This window comes from Anopheles stephensi, chromosome 3, assembly GCF_013141755.1.
Source record: "Anopheles stephensi strain Indian chromosome 3, UCI_ANSTEP_V1.0, whole genome shotgun sequence".
Lineage (NCBI taxonomy): Eukaryota > Metazoa > Arthropoda > Insecta > Diptera > Culicidae > Anopheles > Anopheles stephensi.
Genome location: NC_050203.1, coordinates 82798144 through 82821496, shown reverse-complemented (window position 1 = coordinate 82821496; position 23353 = coordinate 82798144). Strand labels below are relative to the sequence as shown.

Here is a 23353-nt window from a genome sequence, read left to right as displayed (position 1 = left end):
GAAGAATTCGTCCCAAGAACGCAGCTAAATCGGCCCCCGCCATTCTTTCGCAGGTCTTATCTTTATCGTCGCAATGGGTATGGGCATTAACTTCCTGCGTGTCACGACCAATCCGGTGGAACTGTGGGCTTCGCCCCACTCACGGTCTCGCGTTGAGCGTGAGTACTTCGATTCCAACTTTGAACCATTCTACCGCATCGAGCAGATTATCATCAAGGCGGAGAACCTTAGCAACGTGATGCACAACACCTCGAACGGTGTGATCCAGTTCGGGCCGGTCTTCAATCGACAGTTTCTGCTGGACGTGTTTGAGCTGCAGGAGCAAATCAAGAAGCTTGCGGCGGTACGGGACGACGGAAGCAATGAGACGGTCGGCCTGAAGGACATTTGCTTTGCACCGCTCAGCTCGAGCAGTGGACCGAAGGATGCGCAGGAGTGTGTGGTACAGTCGCTGTGGGGCTACTTCTCGGACGATATGGATAACTTCAATGAGGAGGAAGAGGACGCACAGGGCTTCGTGATCAATTATCTGGACAAGCTGATCCAGTGCTTTGGCAACTACTACAACCCTGGCTGCCTGGCACCGTACGGTGGACCGATCGATCCGGCCATCGCACTGGGCGGTATTCCTCAGCCCAAAACACCCGACGAGAAGGCTAGCTACGCGGAGGCGAACGCCGTCATCCTGACGTTCCTGGTGCGTAACTACCACGACAAGAATAAGCTTCAGTCGGCACTGGCCTGGGAAACGGAGTACGTGGCGTTCATGAAGAACTGGACGCGCGAGAACATGAGCATTGCCTTCACGTCCGAGCGCTCGATCGAGGATGAGCTGGCGCGCGAATCACAGTCGGACGTGTCGACCATCCTGGTGTCGTACATCATCATGTTCGCGTACATCGCCATCTCGCTGGGGCACGTGAACCAGTGGCGGCGGGCATTGATCGATTCGAAGGTGACGCTCGGTTTGGGCGGTGTTGCGATCGTGCTAGCGTCGGTAGTCGCATCGGTCGGCATTTTCGGCTACATTGGCGTACCGGCAACGTTGATCATCGTGGAGGTGATTCCCTTCCTGGTGCTGGCGGTCGGTGTGGACAACATTTTCATTCTGGTGCAAACTCACCAGCGTGATACGAAAAAACCAACCGAAACGCATGCCGAACACATCGGGCGGATTTTGGGACGCGTGGGACCATCGATTCTGTTGACATCGGTCAGCGAGAGCTGTTGCTTCTTCCTGGGCGGATTGTCCGACATGCCGGCCGTGCGTGCGTTCGCCCTGTACGCTGGTATGGCGCTGCTGATCGACTTTGTCCTGCAGATCACCTGCTTCGTCAGTCTGCTGGCGCTCGATACGATCCGCCAGGCGGACAATCGGCTCGATGTGCTGTGCTTCCTGCGCGGCTCGAAGAAGGATATGCCGGGCAGCATCGGCGAGGGATTGCTGTACAAGTTCTTCAAGAGCATCTACGTGCCGTTCGTGATGCGCAAGCCGGTCCGGGTGGCTGTGATGATTGTGTTCTTCGGCTGGCTTTGCTCGAGCATTGCCGTCGCCCCGCACATCGACATCGGGCTGGACCAGGAGCTGTCCATGCCGGGCGATAGCTTCGTGCTGAAATACTTCCGCTACCTGCAGCAGTACCTGAGCATCGGGCCGCCGGTATACTTTGTGGTGAAGAACGGACTGAACTACTCGACGATGCACGATCAGAACTTGATCTGTGGTGGACAGTACTGTAATCTGGACAGCTTGTCGACGCAGGTGTATATTGCGAGCAAGCAGCCCCAGTCGAGCTATCTGGCACGGCCGGCATCTTCGTGGTTGGATGACTACATCGACTGGTCCGGAGCGCCCGGCTGCTGCAAACAGTGGACGAATGGAAGCTTCTGCCCACATCAAAGTAAGTATATGAGCCCAACCCACCCCCCTTAGCGCCAGCAGTCTCTCGCTAAATGTGATTTCTAATCCGACAGAGAGTGCCTGTGGTATGTGCAACATTACGCTAACCCCTGAAAAGCGCCCGGTAGAGGACAGCTTCCGGCAATACGTGTCCTTCTTCCTCGAGGACAATCCGGACGAAGCGTGCGCCAAGGCGGGTCACGCGGCGTACGGTAGCGGAGTAAAGTACCAGCCGGACGGACTGTCCCCCCTGTACAACGACGTCGGCGCATCCTACTTTATGGCTTACCACACGATCCTGAAATCGTCCTCCGACTACTACGAAGCGTTACGTTCGGCGCGTAAAATTTCGGCCAACATTACCAGCACGATACAGGCGAAGCTTCGGCTGCAGGGCCGCAGCGAGGCGGACATTCAGCAGATCGAGGTGTTCCCGTACTCGGTGTTTTACGTGTTTTACGAACAGTATCTGACGATGTGGCCCGACACGCTCAAGAGCATGGGCATCTCGGTGCTGGCAATCTTCATCGTAACGTTCCTGCTGATGGGCTTCGACATCCATTCGTCGCTGGTGGTAGTGATCACGATAACGATGATCGTGATCAACATCGGTGGGCTGATGTACCACTGGAACATTTCGCTGAATGCCGTCTCGCTCGTGAATCTCGTAATGGCGGTTGGCATCAGCGTCGAGTTCTGCTCCCATCTGGTGCACAGCTTCTCCATGTCGGTGGAGGAAACGCGCGAAAAGCGGGCGGCCGATGCGCTCACCAAGATGGGTAGCTCCGTCTTTTCCGGCATCACGCTCACCAAGTTCGGCGGCATCCTGGTGCTCGGTTTTGCCCACAGCCAAATCTTCCAGGTGTTCTACTTCCGGATGTACCTGGGCATTGTGCTGTACGGTGCCGCCCACGGGCTCGTGTTCCTGCCGGTGCTTCTAAGCTATATCGGTGAGTTGATGAGATGGACGTGACTGTGTGTGTGTGACTTTATTCTGTTCGTTTGTTGTACTTCCCGAAACACCTTTTATTTCCGTTGCGTACGGCCAAGTCAGTTATTTGCGAAGCTGTTGCGCTTCCATTCCCTTTCGCTTATGCAGCGTCTTTGAAGCTGTTTCGTTTTAGCCCGTCTTTTAACGCTCACGTTTACGCCATACACATAGAGCATTCATTTGATATTTCCGTTCTTATCGCATCTCCCTGGCTCCTGAAAAGCTATTCAATATATAAGATTCACCCCCGGTGGACCTGTTGCTTTCACTATATCATTCCCCAAGACGCACCTAATACAGACGAACTCGTAAGGTCGTTTTGCCTATTTTCATATCCTTTGTGCGTGTGCGTGCGTGTGTGTGTGCAGTTTTGTTTGTTCATACCGTGCAAAACGCGTCCGAATTTTGCTGCAAATAATTATTGCACGATTTTCATTAAAGCTTATGATGCCTCATCATCATCAGCAAACAGCTCTTCTCAATCAGGCCTTTTCATGCCATAAACTTCATCAATGTTCAATGTTCGTGGACTTTTTTTTCTTTTGCAAAATTCATTTGCGAAAAAGGAGTTGGTGAAGCTCTCGACCCGAAGGTAGTTCACCTCGCCGAACCGTCTCCTCATCGTCTTGTGTTGATCATTTTGTTAAACCACATCGTTTCTAACACACAACCCTGTGTCTGGTGTATTGCATCAATTCTGTTGGAAGTGAGGTGCATGATTTAGAGCTAGGAAAATGCAGATGATGCCGCTTAGTTTAACCTCACAGTTCAGATTTGGTGTCACTAGTGCATTAATTTTAAATTCACAAAATTACAGGGTTACTCAGAGGCCAGTTCAACAGCGTAACACACAATCTCTCAACGATTTATTTGTTTATTTACATTATTTGTCTGTCGCAAGGGTGTCACAAATTTACTGAATAACTAAGGAATATAAGGAAATAAACAGTAGAAAGTCAACAAAATACACAAAACACTAAGGTAGACGCAAGGACGAGGACTCACGTAGGCGAGAACGAATTATTGAAGTTCGCGAGCGCTCTAAGAAGAGGTTCATTTGAACCGTAACGCGTATGGCGGGATGGAATGTATAAAGGAGGTCTGTCGCGTAGATAGGGGGATGTGGGGCGTAGAGAGGGATAACTGATAGAAGGGATGGAACATCTAGCTCATGGGAGAGGAGGCTGGCAATGAAGCAAGACAAGAAGTGGGAATGTCGAGTTTGGACATTTTTGGAGTTTGGAGCAATGGAGTCAAACCCTAGAAGCCGACAGCGAACACAGGGGTATGATGGGGATTTGAGACCCAGTAAGGAAGCGAAGAATAGCTGTGCGGGTGAATCTTCGCTGCACACTCTCCTGTCTGGCCGTTGTGGTCGAACCGCATGAAGGGTGTAGCTGAGGTGGAACTTAAGGGATCTTCCGAACGAAATGACGCAACATTTATCGAGACATAACACCAGATCGTTATTACAACACCAAGCGGAAAAACTGTAAAGAAAAACTTGCAGAGAACGACAATCAGCTAACGAACTCACGGGAAGGTAAATTTTGAGATCATCAGCGTATAGCAGATGACCGTTCGCAGGGAGAGAGTACACACATGGAATTAGCGTGTTACACTGTTGAACTGGCCTGTGAAACCCTCTAAATTAATGCGCTGTTTTCAGAAAATCCTAACTTTAGTGAGGCAAAATTGAACACAGCATTATTTGTCGATCCACCGCCGCGAACACATGTCCCTGTTTGTCCCCGTAGTTAGTAGGAAGTAAAACTAAAGAGGTACACATTATCTATGTTGTTTGTCTTAGCAAAAGTAAAAATCAAACCATCCATCTGTATAAACCGTCATTTGCAAACCGCACGTTTAGTAGCCAAAATTTATTAATCCTGAACCGTATTTTTTCTCTTCGTTTTTCTTCTCTTCCTCATCCAATCGAAATAACAAAACCAAACGTTCGTTTACGTTTCAACTGGGCCAATTAATCGAAACCAATCGAAAAACCCTGCGTACCCTGCGTTCTTCATCCATGCGTTTCTTGTATCTCGTTGCAACGATAATGTGCCCATTCGATTCATCCCCACCCCACCCCCAAAAAACGATTCAACAAAAATGTGGTTTTAACACACACAACACACATACACACATGGGAAATCGTATCGAATTGCGTACCTAATGCAGGCGCCCCTATCAACAAAGTCAAACTGGCCAATCACCGGCGGCAGGCGATGCAGGAAACCCAGGAAACGTCCCTCTCGACAACCGTAAGCAAACCCAATCGAACAAGCGTTGTTGTGCACCATCATCCCCACCACCACCATCAACACCACCACCATCAGCATCAGTCTAGCGCCGGTCTGGCGGACGGCTCTGGTTGCTGTTGCTGTTGTAGTGGACGTCGCGATGCTCGTGGTTGTTCGTGTGTAGTGGCACCTCCAACTGCATTTTTTAACGCATCCTCATCTAGCATCTCCCAACTACCACCATCACCATCACCCATCTCACCCTTGCACTGCTTTCGCACGATACTTAACCGCAGCACTGGAAGGCGCGGTCCTCCACGCTGCCGTAATGGTCGGGATTGCTGCTGCTGCTCGCAACACACGGCATGATGCAAATCAAGCAGCTTTAAGCTTGTCCCGTCCTCCTCGAGCGCAGCAGCAGCAGTCTCAGCACCGTCGCATGCATCCTCATCCATTGCCACTGAGTCGTCCTTCGCTCGGACGGTCGACAAAACTGCCGCAGAGGTCGCGCTGTGCGGTTGCATCGAACATCGGTGGCAACGTTGGCGCAAGCAGCGTCGCGCAGCAACGGCTGGCAAACGCACCAAATTGCCGGGCGAAAATACGTACTATTCTAATGCGGAGTACTGCCTGAACGTTACGCTACCGATGAGCGATGTTACCGGCAGTCAGGTGCATGATGATGCTGCTGTTTGTAAAAAGCTGTAGTAATGTGCTTCCCGTTTTGCTCTCTAAAACTGTGTGCTGGAGTGTGATTTAACGCGCTATTTTCTGCCCGCTGCTGCAAGTGCTTTTGTGTTTGAAAAATGATTTGCTTTTCGATTAAATTTTTGGGCTTTTGTTTTTGCTATGGGATTGTGTGAGTATGCGATTTATACGATCACAATTTATGTTTTTCTTTTCTTTTCTCTGTCTTGTGTTGCTTGTTTCTAGTTTTTGTTTTAGATTTTATTTGCTAGATGGTGTGGTTTTCCTCTTTAGTTTCGCTTCTTTATTTCCTTTCTTTTGTTTTTTATTTTGCGTTTATGTAAATGTTTTATGGTTGCAGATGTAGTATTTGTATTTGATTTATTATACATTTTTAATCATCGTCATACAACATTATAAGAGTCATACAAAATTACAGAGCGTTGCATGCAGTTAAAATGCAACGAAGCGTGCTCTAGCCGCAAAATGAAACCATAAAAAGCCAAAGATTTCGTCCTGATAGCTTCCTTAATTCTGGTGACTTAATGCCAGTCTTTGGCTGGTGGTAGAAAGCATTATAATGCCATTTCAAAACTACATGCCACACAACGCCACACATCCATTTGAGCATCTCACGCAAACTACAAAACTTTTCTTCAGTGATAATAGCAGTGACATTATATTTTTAGGATTCTAACTGTCAATTTATCATTATCTGAGTGGAAGAAATTCTACAGCATATTCTGAGTTTCGCAACAAGTCACAAAAAATAAGTGACTCTGCTACACTTACCGATTTATTTACTAATTCAAGTGCTTCGACCACTTAGGAGAAGTCTCTCATTACACCTTTTCTCTTGAGGCGCCCTCTGGCGGAATCATGCGTTACTATCGCGGCAATCAAACCCAACTGCTGTCACTGCTATTATTTTTACTGTGTGTTTTTTTGTCCGTTGAACGTTTAGTAGTAGGTACATTAGTGTCGGCCTAAATGGCTATTTTTCTTTGTTATATTACTGCTGCGCCTTTGCCATAAGCACTACTCTGCACTATCAAATCGAGTTGATTTATGCACCATAAACACCTACCAAAATAGAGGTGTAGTAAAGCCAAATAACTAATCTCTTTTTTCCTACCGTTTTGCTGTTTCGTTTCGTTCTTTTTTTTTCTTTCTGGAACTCCTTGTGCTCGTTCGTTCTCTTCTCCCTGGCATCGTACATTGCGGACGTGTGTGTGTATGCGCCACAGCTGCACCGGGATGAAAGAATATTTATGTTTGAGCGAATTGAGGCCGATATACACGGTTACTAAGTATTTTTTTTAATCGGTTGTGTTCGTTTTCCGTTTCTTTTTTTTATATATCCTTTTTTGTATCTGTGTCCATGTATGTGTGTGTGTGTGTACTAATAGAGTGCCTCACCTATCATCCTTCTTTCCTTTTGTGAGATGCTTTCTTTCCAAGTCAGTGTGGAATGTTTCAAGCTGACCTACGAGTCCTTTATTTGAGTTTGTTTCATTTATTTTTTCAAATCTTTTCTATGTGTTCCTTGCCTTCTATAAGTGTTTAGTTTGCACAATCAGAACTGCAATATTAATTTCTTTCGCGTTAATGTGTTGCTAAAATACCCCCAAAAATCAGTTTTTTTATTTATTGTTTTAGTAACATTTTTTGGCAAAAGACTCGAGAAGGCCCTCCCCTGACAAAATTTTTTAGGTACTGTAGGATTTACGCCTAAATGTTTGCAATCTGCAGAACACGTTGCGAAAGCTTCACAGTGTGCTTTCAGTGTGGTCAAAAATGGTTGAATAAGGTTGAATGAATTATTGCTTATTATTCGATGAAATTCCCCTCCCTCTATCCTGACCATTTATATTGGCTTACTGGAGCTACGTACTAATTTTTGTTCTCGCTAGGAGTGGCCAATCAGGCTTACAACATAAATGGTGTTCCCGGACTGTAACGGAACATTGGTTCGATGGATACTTGTTACCGGGCATAGATATTCCGAAAAGGAGCAAAAATAAGAATATCAACATTTCAGATCACTTGTTACAATGTATATTATCATGTTCTACTCGCTGTCCAGTAACAGTATTAGGGAACAATGCACAATGTTTATATCAAACGAGTTATGACCATACAAAAATCCCACTGTGCAATAAAAATGACAGACCACAGTGCTGCACACAACAGATTCTAGGGGGGAGGGGCCTTTTCGAGTCTTTTACTCATTTTTTTGGTTGTTGTTTCGCTTTATATGTTCTTTTTCCGTGAAATATTGTTATCCTTTCACTGTGTAAGGAATGGGTGTAACGCAATTTGTGCGTCCTGATGGTAATGGATTGCGGGAAGCCTCCCGAAGAAATTGATCACTTGGATTTGGAGTGCCTAATTGTGCCTTTTAGATTGTTAAGTCGCAGTTAAGTGTTTAGAGTGTGTGTGTGAGAGAGAGGGAAAGAGAGTGTGAAGCAAAGGTTTGTACCTTGTACCTGATCATCATCTCAGCTACTCTACTGTACTTTAGTGTCACACTAGAGCGGACAATTTCTCTAGTTTACAAGCTATGCCTAATTGAGCTTTTTCTTTAGTGAAAATCCACCAAAACGAGCCGCCTCCACCACGCACACATACACACACTCCGCTAGAGGAACACCGATCAGGAATGCATCGGTCGCCATTCGACTGGTGGTCGTTTAGGTGGCTCGCGATCGATTGCAAAACATTGTGTAAATATGTAATTCATAACAGCAGCAGGCGAAAGGGAAAACGTTGCACACGAGCAAAAGAAAATGCCAATTTAAACCAGCATATCGAAATGTACAAAAATACACCATCATCTTCAACATGCGTGTCGTGGTGACAGATTAAAAAAAAAACGAACAAACAAACAAAAGCTTTTGCTAGGTATAACTATAACTATTTTTAAATTGTTTTAATTTATTTAAGTTTTCTTGTGTTTGAATTCAACGTTCTAGCTATTGCTGAATGCCTTTTAAGCTTGGCTTTTCCCACACACACACCGATACTAACATATGTACACTAGCTATTTATAACTTTTTCCGCTTGATAGTGTTTGTTTTAGCTTGGGATTAATGGTTTTTGGTTTTTGGAATTGTGTTTGTTGTGTTTTTGGTCCGGTTGGGTTGCTACTCTCATGTACGCTCCTTCCTTATTTTCCTGTAGATCGACCTCATCATAGAACGCTTTACTTAGCCTTAGCTGTGTACAGTGACAGTCTTTGTGACGTGTTCCTTTCTTTCTTCTACACTCTATGCAACGTTGTATACGTTTATAGTAAACTTTATTAACACTCTTATTTTATGTTACCCTCATTCTCTCTCATCGGTTACGATCGGGGTCGCAAACAATAGGCGTGATGCACCGCCGAAGACGCTCCAACAACGATGTCTCCAACGATGGCACACACCAACACCACCCCGGTGCTAATGAGATCGATTCGGAGCCGAATATGGAACAGGATGCAGCGTACTATGACGAGCGACAATCTCCCGACCACAACCACCACCACGACTACGATGAGCCGGCCAACCATCAGCGAGCGGAGCAGCCGCACTATCCTGTGCTTCGCCAGGAACAGGAAACCCAAAGAGGACGAGGAGGACACAACCGGCCAACAGCAAGAGCCGGACGAACAGCAACCGGCGGAGGAGCAGCAGGACCCAGCAACTACACCGGAGCACGGCAACCAACCACCACCCTTGAGGTCCACGCCCAGCACGACCTTCCTCCGGGTGAGGATACGGACGAGCTTACCGAGCCTCTTCTGCAGCAAGCATCCCCCAGCATCCAGTGCGCCCCGCACGGATCTCTAAAAGAGGACGCCACCGGAGGACCGAAACCAGCATCTACAGCGGCACCACCAGCAGCAGCACCACCAACATCGAAGCTTTCCCCCTCGTCATCCATCTCATCTTCCTCGCTGTCGTCGAAAACTTCCAAAGCGTCTAAAACGTCCGCCAAACGGAATCGATTGCGCAAGAGCCGGTCGAAGGATGCGCAGACGGAAATCGAGCACCCGAAAGCGCCGCTAGTGGTGGCAGAAGATTCGGAAGATTTAGATGGTGAGGAGGAGGAGCAGCAGGAGGAGGAAGAGGATGGGGTGAAGGAGCATGGAGAGGGAGCGCTTGAAACATACAACAGCAACAGTGAAGCCGTCATGATGGATAATGAAGATCGAAGGACGATCAAGTCCGCCTCGTCTTCGTCGTCCCGGTCGACGATGGTTCCACGGGGACGATAAGTGGACTTGGTGGGCTAATGGCTAATGGAGCAGGGCATTAGCGCGATGACAAATCATTGCAGAAAGGATCATTTCCCAATGAGAGAGGGATTGAGGCTTTGAGTGCGAGGGAAATAGTTTAGTATAAAGGGATAATTCCATCGCAAAGCGAGTGGTTTAGCAAGCGTGTTTTCCTAGGACATAAAGCAGTTGTCCACAGGTATGCAAGCAATGGGCCAGTTTAAAGAAAACAAACCGGTCCGATCGTTTCAAACATGTGGGCAATGGTTGTCCACCGGCCAAGAAAAAGATGGGGAACAACAGCCCTATTTTTCCGTCTCCCGTACCCCAACTCTATGAGATGTGGGTACTGCTCGGCACTATACTGTAGCGGAAAATCACACACTTCTGGTCTGGAGGTGAAGAGAGCTTGCATTGCAGACCAAAAAAGAGGTTTCCCTCGGCAGAGAGAAGCCGCCAGAAGCCATTAATCAAATCCACTTTCAAATTCAAAGTAAGTAACGGAAAACCACCCGACGTGTCGGTGGTGGTGCGCTCTTGCTGCCTGCCATTCCGGTACCGGTTCTAGCTAGTTACTAACACTAACAACAGATAGTTTTCTATATTTGTGTAGAAGTAGCCACCAACAACAACGAAACGCCTAAAGGGTTGAATAGCAGAGTATCAGGATAATCACCTTAAAAAGGAAGAAAATGGAAGAAGAATTGTACCAGTTTGTATACATTTGTGTGTGCGTGTGTGTGTCCAGATGAATATTCCTATTCCTGTAACTATAATCATATTTGTCCTCGTACGAAAGGGATACAAGGAGTGCGCAGATAATCTGTGCTATATCAAGCACACCACCAAAAAACCAACCAGAATGGCGGCAAACGAAAAACAGAGATGCGAAGTGTGGGGTGCGAAGTTTTAACTGTTGTTCGTACTGCGGGAAAGTATAGTGTCGGCCGGAAATGGATGGAAGGAAGAAAGGAAGGGATGGGATGGAGATGCATATTGTTTGTTGGTTGTTATCGGGTTGTTTAGTGTGCTCTGTTGTTGATGGGTTGGCTAGTGAATGATGGAAGCGGATGCGGTGTGTTCCTGCGGTGCGCTAGGTGCATGTGTATAGTAAGTAGATAACGTATGTTTATAATGGTTGGTTTGGGGGGTTCGCTGACTGGCTTGACTGCAGACGCAGACATGTGCAACAAAAATAGGAAATTGATGTCTAAAAAAACACAGCTACTCGGATACACTCTTGTGCGCAAGGGCGGGAAGCTAGCTTAATCTTTCGAGGGAAAAAACCGGATGTGGCATGTACAAAGGCATACAAACGCAGGTGTATTATAGAGAGACATAGCGCGAGCGTAGAATATGAGTCCGCCGAGAGGAGCTCGGAGTGTGTACGTTGGTTTAGGCAAAGAGAGTATCAGGAGTTCAAGGAATGGAAGACACACAATCTAATGAATTATTTTCTATCTCTAGCTAGAGAGCAGCTGTTGCTAGTGTTTTTTAATCCAACCGAAAGACGGTTGCGAGTTGAAAGGATGTACCAGCAAAACCGACTCTGTGACTGTGATTCATTTGTCCGTACCGGAAGGTGTAGTATGAGTAATTTTCGGGGCACCCCATTACCAAACAGTTTCGCGCTGTTTTGGAAAGGAAGCACGAATATTGTCTGATTGGCAGTATGTCCGTTGACGTACGCATCTGTTCCTACAATCTCCAAACACACACACACACACACCCAACTCCAAACTCAGCAAATAGACAACATTTTCCGGTGCCTTGCAATCTTGACGCGAACTCTCGTTAGGATATCGCTAAACTGTGTGGTGACGGGAAACGAAACGAAGGTGGACACGAAGGATGATTGTGTTTGTCGGTACGCTAGTTCTGTTCCGTTTCCGGTGGGGGGGGGGGGGGTGGGATACATGTACGCCGCCTTCCCAAACTAAAAGAGCTTCTTGTGATTCCATATTTTACTAAAGCAAAAGAAAAAAAAAAAGTATTCTCTAGGCAGGGCAGTTAGTTGCGCTTATCCTTCCTAATCGATGTTTAAGATTACTGGTCCATCCTTACTATTTTATTGTTAAAGCAAGCACACACCACCACCACCACGCCCATGCGCGCTTTTCTCGCCTAATGCACGCCTGAAGGGGGGATGGGGTTGGGTGGGGTTGGGGTGTAGTAAATAGGCGGCGGCGAGGGGTATGTTCAGCTTAGAATATGTTTCGTTAATGGCACGATAGAATTTAAATTCGTTTCGCTCATTCCGTTCCGTGACTGCACACTAGACTGTGCAGCCGATGGGTGTTAGGCGTGGCGCTTAAAGAAAGAGGAGAGAAGAAAATATTACCCCTCCCCCTCGAGTATACATGTCTCAGATGATTATGAATGTTAGTGTAATTTTAGTTAGGGTCCACTGATTTTTTTTAAAAAACGACAGTTACGGCAGCGGCATTACAAGGACGCCCTACAGCCCGGTCCCGTCTTAGCTGTTAGCATGTTACGTGTATACCGCTGAATACGCCCATCGCTCGTTCCTGTTTGTAATCGATGTAACGGAATCCACTTTTTCCTTCCAGCCAATAATGTTGTTTCCTTTCTCTTGCGTGCGGTTAAACTCTCTCTCTCTCTCTCTTTCTCAGTTTGTTAGCTAGAGTTGCGCAGTATAAAAGAGAAGTTGGAGTTAGGGCAGTGGGAGGGGAAACGGCGTTGAAGGAGGCGCAACACATTTGTATAGGAGGAAAGTGTTTCGAGGTGTAGGCGACGGTAAAGTGGAAATGTGTAATATAGTTAGACACTTGGGGCAGGTATAGAGGAAATGGATCGGGCGAAGTGAGGGCGAACGTTAATTCAAACATTCAAAAACCCGGTTTATGAGTTATTGCAGTGATTATATATGTATATGTAACACACACACACTAACTCTCTCACACACAAGCACCCCAAAACACTTATCCCCGGCCATGGGTAAGCTTACCACGATGATAAGTGCTTTACGTTTGCTCAGTTTAGGAAACAATAATGCTTATTTATCATTCTAGAGGGCCAAAACAGGGTGCAAAGGGGGGCAAACCAAAGCTTCTTTCCCCTTGTTTTCCGGAAGTCTGTTTTGCAGCAAAAATTATCTTTGAATCTGTATGGCACTTTTATTTTGGGTGTAATAATTTCTTGCTGCTACTGCTGCTTGTGTATAGAGCAACAGCATCATGCCCAATACATTCTTAAAAAGAAAGAAAAAGAACTAAGAATAAAACAGGGGAAAATATTGTGTGAAAAGATGTGTGTGTGTGTGTGAGAGAGATGTCAAGAGGGGAAAGCGATGACGAATGTAAATTAAAGGAGTAAATAAATAAAGGTTAATAAAATTGTGCATATGGTTTGTCCGCTTGCAGGAGCTAAGAACATTCCGAAAATGGGCGTAGGCCATCGCTCAGTTAGCGTGGAGCAGCTGGAGTGACTAAAACGCACCGAAGGACTAAAAGTTGAAGTGATGGAAAATTCCGGGAGCAGAACTGGAGAACACTGGAACTTCAAAACATTCGTTGCTGATCGATGACTACCGACAAGATTCTCTCCCAGATACTACAAGACCAATCGTATCTGGGCCATTCGTCGAAGAGATAGTCAGAAACTATCAGAAAGAGGACCAGATACGGACCAGGTTGGAAGCGATAGCGGGGAATCCACGGGATATCACAAGAGCTTTATTGGAACTTTGGACAAGATCGCACAGGCATGTTATTACGACAAGAACGAATTCTCAAGAGTTTCTCAAGAGACTTCACCTAGACTCTGCGTCAAGAAGATTGGCCTGCTTGTCTTCTCTTCAACCAGGCGCTAAAGAAGGCACTTCTAGTGTTGGTATCTTCCAGGATCACCTTTTGCAATTCTGTCTAAATCCTGCCTTCAAGCTCTCCCATAAAGTTGTTCGAAGTTCTGCAAAACATCGCCTAGTTTGGGTCAAGATCAGCACCCTGACAAATTTAGGTATTGATGTAACAGTGAGAAAGCCGACAACAAACGGCCATCCCACAACGGAACTGTTCGATAAGTGACGAAGACATCCTGTATGATGTACTCTACGAACAAACTACAGCCTGACGAAACTTCTCCACTAAAAATACCTGTCGCGACGGACGAAGCTGGGACTATACAGAACGTCTACAGCCCCAGTACTCACATTGTTGTTGCTACGGGAACAACAATGGACGTAGAACGTCCCCGTTGGTGAACCGGCCACGCGAAGGTATGGCCGATTCGGAAAAGGAGTCGCGCACCTTCCTTCGGGCGTTGAATCGACGGATGCAACGTACCTCGCACAGGTCAGACAAGTGGCTTCATTCCCGGATTACCGGGCGATCCTCCAAAAGTGGACCTGATGGGAGGGGCGGTCGCGATTCTTCCAATTCCTCCGACGGAGCAGTTGGTACTACTAGAGCACCGGCCCGAACTCCGTAGGGAGGATGAGGTCGAATCTTCCGCTGACCAACGCCTGGACACTGGCTTCTCTCCTAGCTTCCGAAGAAGTGGTAGACATCGCTGAGGTGTCGGATCCGGTCTTCGGAGGGGAGCAAGGGGAGATTTCCGGAGGGTTCTCACAGTCACGATTCCTAGTAATTTCCGTCGGAGTGGTAGACACCGCTGAGGGGTCTAATCCGTTCTCCGGAGGGAAGGATTATTTCGGATCTCGTGCCTGAAAAGAACCCTGAAACTCTTACGAAGTGTTCGGTTCGCCGGTTAAGAATTGTGTCTTCTTGAATAAGTTGATTCTTTATATACAAATTTTGGGGTACTGTTAGTTAAATAACGAACTGTTGTTGAACCGACCACGCGAAGGAATGGTCGATTCGGAGATCTCCGCGCAGATTCCTGGCCTTGTCAGAGTTGCTTGAATCAGACGGCTAACCTTTTTTCCTGGAAAACCAGGAGAAGTTTTTAGCGGCGGACTCGCACTACACTAACTCGGCGTGGACAACGGGAATGCCGTAGCTCGATCAGACGATTAACCTTTTTTCCTGGATAACCAGGAGAAGTATCTAACCGTGGTTCTTGCTTGGCTTGATTTCGCCTAATTCTTCCGACGGAGTGGGGAGGCACCAAAGTGCGTAACCAATTTCCGGAGGGAAGGCAAAGGTGAAACTTTCCCGATTCTGTATGGATACCCAAACAATGAAACACAAGTTTCTTCGTTGAGGTTTTGATTACAAGTCAATTTTTATTCTCAAAAAACCTGTCTTATATACTAAAATTCCGTGGGAAAAAGAACATGAAACAGCATTACATCGATCTCCTTTTTCCTAATTCGGTATGCTGATGCGTTGACCCCTGCCAGGCGTCGGCTAGTGTAGGAGATCTGTAATGTTACAATGTCTGGCGATTGTTACCCTATCGTTTTATGACCATGGGTAATGCATCGCGCATTTGTGGTTCAAGTGCGTATGCCTATTTTCCTATTGCCTATTGCCTGCGCGTCGTTTATTCTATTCGTCAAGTTGGTCTTTCCTTCACTTCCTTACGACCGTGCCTTGATCTTCGCGATGGTCGTTTTTTCATGAAACTAATCGCGCAATGACAATGTATGCATTGTGTTCTAGTGTTAACCTCTTTCAGTTCATGTTCTTCACTTTCGTTTTTATTATACGGCTTGAGTTTATTTATGATTTCCATATGTCTGGATATTTCCCTTTTTCGAGATATTTCCGATAACGCATCATAATCTTGTCGCTCTGTTAGTTTAGGGTTTTTTCCTAAAATAATATTTGCCGGTGATAATTTATCCTAAACAAAGATGTTTATTAATTTTCCATCTAATCCTCGCATGCCGTTAAATCTAGCTCAATTCGTCGCGTTGGTAACAGGTACCTTAGAACGAGACGAAAGATAATTCTTTCTTGTTTAACTATTTCCTTTCCAGCTTGTGTTTACGTATCGTTTATGCTAACGCCGCATTATGCTAAAGTTTAACTCACTATCGTGGTCACAAACCACCAGTTCAAACCCATGCTATAATGTTTGTTCATTGATCAGGAACACTTGCGTTTCATATAAGGTAAACATTCATCGCGCTGGACGCACTTGCCGTTTGTCACATGCTGTAATGTCAACGTTAATCGCGCTGAATGCGTATGTTGAGGCGCGCATTGTTCTGTAAACATTCGCGACGCTCTAGCACCGCGCTAAAGGCGTTGTGTACGCCACACTGTATCGTAAACATTGGTCGCGCGCTGCTTATGCCTTATCCGCGCTGATTTGCTGCCGGATGCTGAAATCTTCTCGGTGCGTGGGACATTCTATCGAAAGAATTGTTTCTTTCATGCAACATGTTTAATCAAGATTTGGTTTGATTATGCCCAATGTTACCTTCCTTTTTTTCTAGCGCTGTCGCGTTCGCAACACACATACCATCCTCTGAGACATGGACTCTGTCCTGAAACTCACGTAGCTACTCAGAAGGATTTTAGGCTCCGGTATGTGTGGAAGGACAATGGAGGAGCTGCTACAATGACGAGCTGTACGAGCGGGGGGGGGGGGGGGGGGAACGGCCTTCCTCGGGCGTTCCTCAAGGTAGTGTCCTTAGTCCTATTTTATTTCTGTTATTTGTTAATGACTGTGTTTCCATCCTCCCCGTCGAAGGGTTTCTGTTTTACGCAGACGATCTTAAGATCTTCCTTCCTGTGTCCTCGTCTGCTGACTGTTGTCTTCTCCAAACTGTACTTGATTCCTTCTCTGTTTGGTGTCGTAAAAATGGCCTACTCCTGTCCCCCGATAAGTGTTGTGTGATCTCGTTTTCTCGTTCTCGTTCTCGTTTCCCGTTTAGCTACACCCTCTGTGATACAGTAATACGTCGTGTATCCTCTGTAAAGGATCTAGGTGTGTGGCTCGACGAAACGCTGTCCTTCAGTTCCCACGTTGATTATGTAAGACGCAAGGCTAATAAATCACTGGGTCTGATCATTAGGCTATCGTCCGAAATCCGCGATCCCCTCTGCTTGAAGTCCCTGTACTGCTGTTGGGTGCGATCCTCCTTGGAATACGCGGCTGTAGTTTGGTCTCCCCCAGGCTCCACTGCGATGGCCAGACTGGAGAGTGTTCAGCGCAAATTCACTCGTGTGGCTGTTCGACGCTTCCTTAACGGCTATCATCTTGCTCTCCCTCCCTATCCAGTCCGTTGCCGTCTTCTTGGGCTAGAAACCATTGAGGATAGGCATTTCCATATCCGTGCTAGCTTCATTGCAGGTCTCCTGTTAAATGAACTTGATGTCCCTTCTCTTCTGTCTGCCATCCCCCTTTATGCTCCTTCCCGTCGCCTCCGCGATAGACCTCCCCTTTATATCCCATCCCGCCACACCCGTTACGGTTCGAACGATCCTCTGCTACGAGCTTTGTCGGCTTTCAACAAATGCTATCACCTGTTCGACTATAATGTCTCCTTGTCTCGTTTTCGTGTCCGTCTTCGAGAAGTTCCTTTCCTTGCCACCTAATCCCGACTGTCATCCTCGCTTTCCCTTTAAGTGTTAATGAACATTGTTTAACCATCATTGGCGGACAATATGAACTAAATAAATAAATCATGTCAGGAGAATGACACCGGACGACCCAGCCCGGAAAGCCCTTACAGAGGCCGGCCACATGGACAGAGGAGATGTGACGGACCCAAACTAAGATCGAGTGATGACTTCCTACCGTAATGGGATGTCGACGCTAGATTATACTGTGCCTGCGTAACATGCTACAATGCAAACTCCATGGAGACGCCTGGTGCTTTACTGGACAGTCAATCAAGTTGGTAAAAATTGTACACATCAAAACAAAACTCGATGGTAAAAATTAATTCGTTTGCTTCCTCTCTCTCTCTCTGTGTGTGTGTGTTGTCTTTCAGATCGTATTTATTAACTTTCTCAATCAACCAACCGACCAGCCTAGCGCATTAAACAGTGGACGGTCCATTCAGTGAACAGGTGTTCAGGTTGGAAACGATCGCAGCCACGGAAGTGACGGTCGTGTACTTGGCAGCATTAACGCACGAGCTAATCCGCTGCAAACTGTAGTTCGTCTCCGATTGGATGAAGTTGATGATATAATCCTGCTTTTCGTCCACGGCGGTGGCCAGCTTTTCGTAGTAAGGACCGATCTGCGAAAGAGAGAGAGAGAGAGAGCGCGAAAAAGCGGACGAGCGGATTAAGTTAACCGCGAATTAAGTGGTGCTGTTGCCCGTTCGCTTACCGTCGTGACACAGTGAGCACCGTCGGTGAGCAGCGCACAGGTGCTGATGGCTTCGCCCAGATCCTCCGCATCGTAGATGATCATACCGACGATCAGCGCCAACAGATCCTGCAACTTGTACATGCGCTCCGTCTCGATGTCGTAACACTCGGACACGATGTAGAACGACAGGGCGTACTGCGTGAACAGCCGCGGGGAAAACTTGCTGAAGCAAAAGTTCGAGTTCGGCGAGTTGGCGACGAGCGCATCGATCACGCTAACCAGCCCACCGCACGTTTCGGCGATGAAGAAACTTTCCACCGACGTCGCGCTGGCGATCGATTCGTCCAGATCGTCGTCGTACTTCGTGAACGCGTTGGTAATGGTGGTCGTTACCAAGGTGATACCGGCTTCGTTGAGCACCTCGGCCAACTGATCGAGGGCAGGCTTCAGGTCGTCCGGGAAGGTGGTGATCGCTTCCAGCGTACTCTGCACCGGTGCGATCGTTTGCAGCTGCTCGTTGTAGACGGGCTTCACACGGTCGGTGAACAGTGCCACCGTGTTGGTGCTGACCGTACCGACATCGGTCTCGAACCGTTCCTTCGCATTCGTTGTATCGCCCACAACTATCTCCGCCTCGGTGCGCATCTCACCGACAAACACGTCCGCCACGCTCAGCTTCCGTTGCGTTTCCTCCACGATGTACTCGACGAGCGGTGCGTCGGCGCTCAGCCGGGACAGGGCATCCTGCAGATCGAACATCATCTTGGTCGTGACGAAGCGGTTCAGGTTTTCGGAGGAGATGCCGTTCGGTGGATTGCCCGGTGCATCCCGTGCCGCGGTTACGCCCGCCTTCAAACGGTCCAGCGCGTCCTTGAACAGCGTCAGCCGGGCCAGGATGGATTTGAACGAATCGGTCAGCTGGTTCGTGATGAAGGTGCCCTGCTTCTGGAGCGTCGTAAACTGTGCCGCAAACCCGGACTGAAGCAAGGTGCGCAGCGCGGCGATCGCGTTGTACACCGGTGCAAACGCGCCGTTCACATCGTTCGACCGGTCCGTGGCCAGTGTGTTGAGGGCGGTGGAGAACGCCACACCGGCCGTCGCCACCTTGCTGCCCACGAACAGGATAGCTTCCTTCATGTTCTCCAGCAGCTGGTAGCCACCGGTGAGCGCTAGGTTCATGTCGTCGATGTAATCGAACGCCGTGCCAACCTTGCTGGACTGCCGTACCACATTGCTGGTGGCCGAAATCGTTGCCCTAATGCCGAAATCTGGTGAAGGATCAGCTTCGGTGCGCTGCCACCAAAACAGAGTGCGGAAGGTAAGTTGATGTGCAGAAGGGTTTCATCTCATCTCAGCTTGAAACTGAATCAGGGACTTTCTCACCTGCAGCAGCACACCGAGAAGCAGTAGCAGCAGCGTGGCCGGAAGTGCCGAATTTAGCAGCATGGCTGCAACTAGCTCTCAATCACGCACAGTACAAATCACAATCAAAGCACCAACTTCGACGAGCTTGCAACTTATCCACTGGGCTACGTTCGGAGGGTGTATACTGTGGTTGGCAAAGCAACTGGGGGACTGTCGATCGAGCGAACCGCACAAGTGTGTTCACGCCAGACATTCGCCACAGACATTTGCAAAAAAAAAAAATCGCCGGAGAAGCAGCAGAATTTGTGTCCCCTTCTTCTACTGCTGCAAGAGTCTAGTTGGGTGTTGTTTTTGCTTTCGATTTGTACAGTTAGCGTGTGCCTGCTGACCAAACAAGCTGCTGGTGCGGACCAGATTCGGAGCGAGAGCCGTGTGTTGACGATGGGCAGCTTTTGCCAGTGCCATATTAAAGGCAGAACACAGAATCGCTACGGTGTAATGCTAGGCATGGGAGTGGAGTTCAGCTTGACGAGGTAGTCGTAAATGAAATTGTGGACCAGAGCTTCATGAACGCTAGGCTCAGAATGTGAGCGACAAATTCCAAGGAATGCAGTTCGTGTCTAGATAATCGATGGAAAGTATTTCCAAACGTTCGGACAGAGTTGAGAATGGTATAGATATTCCATATCCAAGAGAAGAAGCCTTTCCGATCTCTTGTCTTGCTCATATCGTCCAGCTACGAGATGGACGGTAGAGTCATCGCCCTCCAAAAAGGGATATTGTCCTCCATCTTGGGACACTCGCTTACCAAGAGGCCTTGTCTAATGAGAGAAGCTCAGGGGCCTCGCCGTCCTCCAAACGGCCTTAGACGGAGATAGTTCGCCATCCAGAGGCTAAATGAGGGCCCCTGAGAAGTCTTCAAAGTACGAGTTGCGTCTTCAGGAATATTATTACAATTCTTAGTAGGGATACGTCCAACTTAGTAGAGATTTTTACAACAAATATCATGGATCCTAGCTGCTCGACACCAGGGCTTCAATCGTGTGATGTCTGTCTTGTTCATGGATCGGTTAGCTTACACGGCCTATCATCCTCTAGAATTCCTGGAAAAGCAGTATGAGATGCTACAGGCGGAAAACCTCTACAGCACACTGGGCTTTGCCTTGACGCTGGGTGCCTGCAGCTGTTTAAATTCGTTTATCTGTATACAAGCAATGTTCTTGGAAAAGATATCGTCAAGCGACACAAGACGCACTCTGACAAAGTTTCGGTGCAAGAACTGCTCCCCGTAGTTGTATGCACCTTTCTGTACTAATCAAGCTAATAGGGTTCATATGTTTATCCTCTCCATTTTATTCATTCGTCACGATCGGACTCTCGAGCGTGCTACGATTACGCTTTCGGACCCTTTTCGTCGCACAGCTGGATGTCCTTGATGTAGGTCTCGATCGACGCCATAAAGCCACACTTGCCACCGGCAACACAGGCCGCCGCCCGGTTAGCGCTTGCCTTCGTCTGTATGGTCAGCAGCCGCAGCACATCGTCCACCTTCAGCTTCAGGTTAGCGACCAGCTCGGAATAGTACGGGCCAATCTAGGGGTTGTGCAAAAAACGGACCAGTTCAGTCATCTCCCTCTCTCTCTCTCTCTCTCTCTCTCTTGCTTTCTTTCTCTCTCTCCCTTAACAAAAAAACTCACCGAAGCGATACAGTTGGCACCGTCCTCGATGCGGTTAAAGCACTCCACCAGATGTTCGGCCAAATCATCGATGTCGAACTGAATCTGCACCACCAACCGGTCGAGCAGCGCGTCCAGGTTGGACAGTCGGGCCGCCTCGATCTGGTAGCACATCAGGAACCGGTTCGAGTTGATCGCGACCAGCCCGAGCAGGCGCGGCGAGTACTTGCTGAAGCAGTAGTCAGCCCACGGTCCGGATGCGATCAGTACCTGCAGGATCGCCCTCATCGGGGCGCAGAGTTTCGCGTCGTAGAACCGATCGAGATAGTCGTCCAGTGCGACGACAGCGAGCAGGTAGTCGGCGTAGATGAGTTCCACCTTGCCGGGCAGGGTGAGCAGGTTCGCGTTGCCCAACAGCTCCTCGTACCCATCCAGCACGGGCTTCAGGAACTGGTCGTACGTATCCATGCCCTGGAGATCGTTCTTGATGAACGCAATGTCGGTGGTCTGCTGTCTGTAGGACGATTGGAGCGGTTGCACGATCGCGTTCGCCTGCAGCATCCAATCGTTCAGCACCTCCTGCTTCAGCGTGTCGTAGTGCATGAGCGTTTCGAACACCTTCCCATCGACGTTGTCCATAAACTCGAGCAGGAACGCGTCGGCCGTACTGAGATGGCCAAGCGTTAGCTCCACGATGAACGTCACCAGTGGCAGGTCCGACTTGAGATCCTGCAGGATGCGCAGCAGCTCGTACACAACCTTCGGCGAGACGTACCGGCGCAGGTACGCGTCCGGCAGGCCGACGTTGGAACCGTACGCCACGATCGCATCGTTCACGCCCTTCTGGATCAGGGCGAGCTGGGGCGCTAGCCGGTCAAGGGTGGCAACCAGCTGCCGGGAGGCATCGGCCAGCATGTCGGAGATGTACATGCCCACCAGCTGCTCGATCACGGTCGTCTGTGCGGTCAGTCCCGTATTGAGCAGAGCGCGCAGCGTACCGATCGCATTCGTCACATCGCTGTACACCTGCGGCATGTCTCCTTTGCTGGGGGCGAGCGTTTCCAGCTTGCTCGTCAGCTGTAGGCCCACGGTCGCAATGTTGGTCCCGATAATGGTCATCTGCTCCTTGAGCGTTTTCAGCACGGTGTACTGGGACTGTAGCGTGATCGTCTTGAAATCGATCTGATCGAAGGAAATGCCCGCCTCCGTTGCAACCGCTTTGGCTAGGTCGCTGCCAGCGATCTTCGCATCGATGCCAAAATCTGGCCTTGGTTCAGCCAGCGCATCCTGCAAGTGAAGACAGAGGCGAATAAGAAGCGCACTGCGATGCAATGCGGCGGTACACACTTACCCGGCCGACTAGCGCCAGGATGAGCCAACAGTAGTAAAAAAGCTTCATCGTTTATTCTGTCACAGCGCGAAAGCAGCACTGAATTGAGGCTCACGATCGTCGCGATCGCTATAACACGCGCGGGGTATCGCGCGCTTCTAAGGCAGACAGGTGAAGGAACACACATCCGCACACGCACACAAGCACAGCGATTTGCCACAACAGAGCCAGCTGCACAAATATTTGCTCGTCGATAAGCCTAAGGGCCGGAGACTGAGGGCGGAGCACTTGGCACGCAGCAAGAATGAATTCAGCAGTTCAGGAAAATCGGGCCACAATTATGCAAAATTAGCAACCAAAAATTTGCAAAATTCAACGAATTTTGTGATCTAAGGCCCTGGTCTTTAGAAAATCCATCGAGTACTTGTCTGCGTGCTATATTCTGCCTCAGTCCACCCTATATGTCCATCGTGATGGCATCGTGGTTAATGTAGCCGAATCAATGACCGAAACACTAGAAACGCCTTCGAGTACCTGTTGCAGACTCACATTGAATCATTCTGCGTAGAATATTCCTCGCATGTATAAGACTTCGTGGAGGGACTATGCCATCAATCTTTCGAAGAGATCAAGGGCACCTGATCCTTGTTGATCGATGTCGGGGATGTAGAAGTAGGGTAAAGTAATGGAGCATTCTCTGAGTC

The 23353-nt window shown here is 48.3% G+C and overlaps 3 protein-coding genes across 10 annotated transcripts in view; 1 reads left to right on the top strand and 2 right to left on the bottom strand.

Annotated features, from left to right (window-relative positions):
- The window catches only part of LOC118513716 (NPC intracellular cholesterol transporter 1-like), a 42616-nt gene extending 29173 nt beyond the window's left edge, over positions 1 to 13443 (top strand). For 5 of the 8 annotated variants that reach the window (XM_036059851.1, XM_036059852.1, XM_036059853.1 and 2 more), the window contains 3 exons: positions 54 to 1901; positions 1975 to 2850; positions 9193 to 13443. In XM_036059851.1, coding sequence (XP_035915744.1) covers positions 54 to 1901; positions 1975 to 2850; positions 9193 to 10082 — 3614 coding nt within the window. In that variant the 3' untranslated portion in view covers positions 10083 to 13443. Of the gene's footprint in view, positions 1 to 53; positions 1902 to 1974; positions 2851 to 5072; positions 5987 to 7068; positions 7501 to 9192 lie in introns of those variants that run through there. The other 3 variants (XM_036059858.1, XM_036059857.1, XM_036059855.1) reach the window with 3 other exon arrangements.
- Positions 13444 to 17922: 4479 nt separating this feature from the next.
- LOC118513715 lies at positions 17923 to 19776 on the bottom strand. Its single transcript, XM_036059849.1, has 3 exons — positions 19662 to 19776; positions 18297 to 19571; positions 17923 to 18204 (listed from the first exon to the last, which is right to left on the bottom strand). The coding sequence occupies exons 1-3, from the start codon at positions 19722 to 19724 to the stop codon at positions 18001 to 18003; spliced, it is 1542 nt and encodes a 513-aa protein (XP_035915742.1). The 5' UTR covers positions 19725 to 19776; the 3' UTR covers positions 17923 to 18000.
- A 1175-nt stretch (positions 19777 to 20951) lies between these two features.
- LOC118513714 lies at positions 20952 to 22839 on the bottom strand. Its single transcript, XM_036059848.1, has 3 exons — positions 22671 to 22839; positions 21341 to 22606; positions 20952 to 21236 (listed from the first exon to the last, which is right to left on the bottom strand). Exons 1-3 carry the CDS (start codon positions 22716 to 22718, stop codon positions 21036 to 21038), a joined length of 1515 nt encoding a protein of 504 aa, XP_035915741.1. The 5' UTR covers positions 22719 to 22839; the 3' UTR covers positions 20952 to 21035.
- Between the last annotated feature and the right edge of the window lie 514 nt (positions 22840 to 23353).